At 42.0% G+C, this 2,969-nt stretch overlaps 1 protein-coding gene across 1 annotated transcript; it reads left to right on the top strand.

The window, feature by feature from the left end:
• Positions 1-225: 225 nt before the first annotated feature.
• Positions 226-2,182, top strand: LOC101297900. Its single transcript, XM_004309738.1, has 3 exons — positions 226-421; positions 521-783; positions 1,102-2,182. Exons 1-3 carry the CDS (start codon positions 226-228, stop codon positions 1,996-1,998), a joined length of 1,356 nt encoding a protein of 451 aa, XP_004309786.1. The 3' UTR covers positions 1,999-2,182.
• The last annotated feature ends 787 nt before the right edge of the window (positions 2,183-2,969 follow it).

The raw sequence follows: 2,969 nt of genomic DNA, 5'->3' as shown, positions 1-2,969 counted from the left end.
AAAATGGAGGAGCTAGATAGACGAGGTTAGCTTCCTCAGTAAGATGCCTTGCGCCCCACGCATCTTAAGAATATGAGCTGTCCCCACATTCTCACATTCTCACAAATCCTCTTGATCCATCTATTTAAGCCCTCTGCGTTCCGTCTGTGATATTTTCTTTCTCTTTCTTTGTGCTCTCTCTCGCTCTCATCGATCGATCTCTGGTTAGTTTCTGTGAGATATACGATGATGGAAGAAGAAGGTATGGTGGTGAATCAAGGCCATGATGAGCTGATGGCCTTGCCTCCCGGATTTCGTTTCCATCCCACCGACGAGGAAATCATAACTTGCTATCTAACGGAGAAGGCGGTCGACAGCAACTTCACCGCGACTGCGATCGGTGAAGCTGACCTGAACAAGTGTGAACCTTGGGATTTACCCAGTAAGTTCATTTGTACCCTAGCCTGCTCTTAACTAGTTCGATTGATCAAATTATAGTTGCACTCTTAATTATAACTATTTGATTCTGATATTATGGCAGACAAGGCAAAGATGGGGGAGAGGGAATGGTACTTCTTCTGCCAGAGAGACAGGAAGTATCCTACAGGCATGAGAACGAATCGAGCAACGGAATCTGGATACTGGAAAGCCACCGGAAAAGATAAAGAGATTTTCAAGCGCAAAACCCTTGTGGGGATGAAGAAGACTCTTGTGTTTTACACCGGCAGAGCTCCAAAGGGTGAGAAGACCAACTGGGTCATGCACGAATACAGACTCCATGGCAACCTCTCTAAGTCTACAAAGGTGACCACACGCATCCCCTTCTTTCTCTCTTACGTTACTTTGCTTTCTGGATTCTGTTACCTTTCCACAAAGAAAATTTATGGCTACCTTTTTCTTGAGATCAAATTGCATATGATGGTTAGTTTTCAATCCTCAGATCTTTTTCACTAATTTTTCTTTCTTTTCTTATGTCGGTTGGGAGTTTCTTTTTATGGGTAGAGGGACTTCAAAAGAAAAACTAAAAAAAGAAGATGGATATATAGTGTCAGCTGGTGGAATTGAAGTCATGATCGAATTCAGTACGTAGTTTCTGATAATGTATATTGTTGTACGTTGCAGGATGAATGGGTTGTGTGCAGGGTTTTCCACAAGAACATGGGGCTTAAAAAGACAAGTAGTCCCTTATCTCCTACTGATCAAGGCGCCGGCGGCCAGCTGCTTAGGCTCAACTCTTTTGGGGATGATTTCTTGGATTCTTCTTCACTCCCACCTCTCATGGATCCTACTCCTTCCTATGACAAGTCTGCAGGCTCTTATAGCGGCTACTACGGAGAGCACAACGACCACGATACCAAAGGAAACATCACAGCAGCACCCTTATCAATACCAGCAGCCAATAAAAATACAACACCAGCAGATTTGCAATACTACTTTGAAGTTGGCTCTTCCACTCGCCAGATGAACAGGTTTCAGCTTCCCAACGCCGCCGGTAGCAACCAAATGAGTAACCCAATGGCAACCTCCACCATGTTATACCCTCAGATTCATCATCACCACCAGTTGATTCCAAACCCTTCCTTCTCTTTTCAGCCAAATAATAACCTTGATTATTACTTGCGACAAGAGATAAGGGGCCCCAGGACTTCAATCCCAAACAATCAAGGCTCCTCCTTTAACTTTCAAAGCAGCGCAATTGATCATCAGGTCACATTAAGAGCAATGGCTGCAGCTAAAAACAACCACCACCACATTGAAACTTCAGTAACAACAGCAGGCTCAGGAGGCTTAGATAGCAGACAGTGCAAGCTGGAGCAGTATTCATCCAACCAGTCTATGTTTAGCGTCTCGCAAGATACCGGATTGAGCACCGCTGATATGAATACCACCGAGATATCATCATCAGTTGTCACAAAGCAAGAAATCGAGGTTGGAAGCAGCAACACATTATATGACGATCATCTTGAAAGTCCATCTGTTGTCCCTATTTCGGACATTGAAGGCTTGTGGGACTATTGACATTTGAAACTAATTACACTATAGCTAGCGTCTTGATTACTGCTTCTAATTTATGGTTCTTTAATTTTCACTCTCAAATTCATAGGTGATTAATTTGTCAAAATGAGAGCTTATTGCACATAAAATAGTGTAAATAGTACTAGTACGCGTAGTACTAGCTTTCAGATTAATTACATTTAATTAAGTATGATTTGTACTAACGTATTGTGTATTGAATATCCTATATAGTTAGAGTCTGCAAACCCTAGTTTTCTCTAGGTCTCCACACAGCCGCTTTGCACCCTTCCTCTTCCTTGTCAACCATGTCAGATGAAGTCACGCAGACCTGTGGCGCACCCAACATTTCGCCACTGCTCTGGCCATCAAAGAGGGGGACAAACCTCACTATTGGAAAATAGCACTTAGGTGACGGAAGAACGACTTAGGAGACGGAATTTCATTTCGTCGCTTAAGTACTATTTAGGAGACGGAATATTTTTACTTAGACGACGACATTTTGAAAAAATAAAAATTAAAAATTTATATGAATCACTTAGGAGACAGAACTACATTCCGTAGCCTAAATAGAACTTACACTAGTAGAAATAAAGACTTAAGCGACGAGAACAAATCGTCGGCTAAGTGCTCATTTTTGTTGCCTTCCGACTTAAGCGACGAAACTGGTGTCGTTTAAGATTCGTCGCATATGACGCGTCTCATAGGTACTTAAGCGACAAAAACATATAATCTGTCACTTAAGAAAACGAACCAAGCGACAGGGATTGTTTATGTCGCCACAGACCTAAGCGACGAATAATTAACTTAAGCGACGAACTGTTTTCGTTGCTTAAGTTTTCCAGCGACATCTGTTTTTCTGTCGTTTTATAGTTAAGCGACGAAAAGTTTTAGTTTAGCAACGATACTTTTTTTGTCGCTAGATTTAATGCGACTAATAATTAACAGAGGCGACGAAAAGTGTTTGTCGCTTAAGT

The sequence above is a fragment of the Fragaria vesca genome, unplaced genomic scaffold (assembly GCF_000184155.1).
Source record: "Fragaria vesca subsp. vesca unplaced genomic scaffold, FraVesHawaii_1.0 scf0513059, whole genome shotgun sequence".
Lineage (NCBI taxonomy): Eukaryota > Viridiplantae > Streptophyta > Magnoliopsida > Rosales > Rosaceae > Fragaria > Fragaria vesca.
Note: the sequence above shows the minus strand (reverse complement) of the source record. Positions and strands in the feature narration are given on the sequence as shown.

Coding starts and splice junctions, on each gene's coding strand:
- LOC101297900 (XM_004309738.1), top strand. CDS start 226: ATGATGGAAGAAGAAGGTATGGTGGTGAATCAAGGCCATGATGAGCTG. Junction 422..520: donor TGAACCTTGGGATTTACCCA/GTAAGTTCATTT, acceptor ATATTATGGCAG/ACAAGGCAAAGATGGGGGAG. Junction 784..1,101: donor ACCTCTCTAAGTCTACAAAG/GTGACCACACGC, acceptor TGTACGTTGCAG/GATGAATGGGTTGTGTGCAG.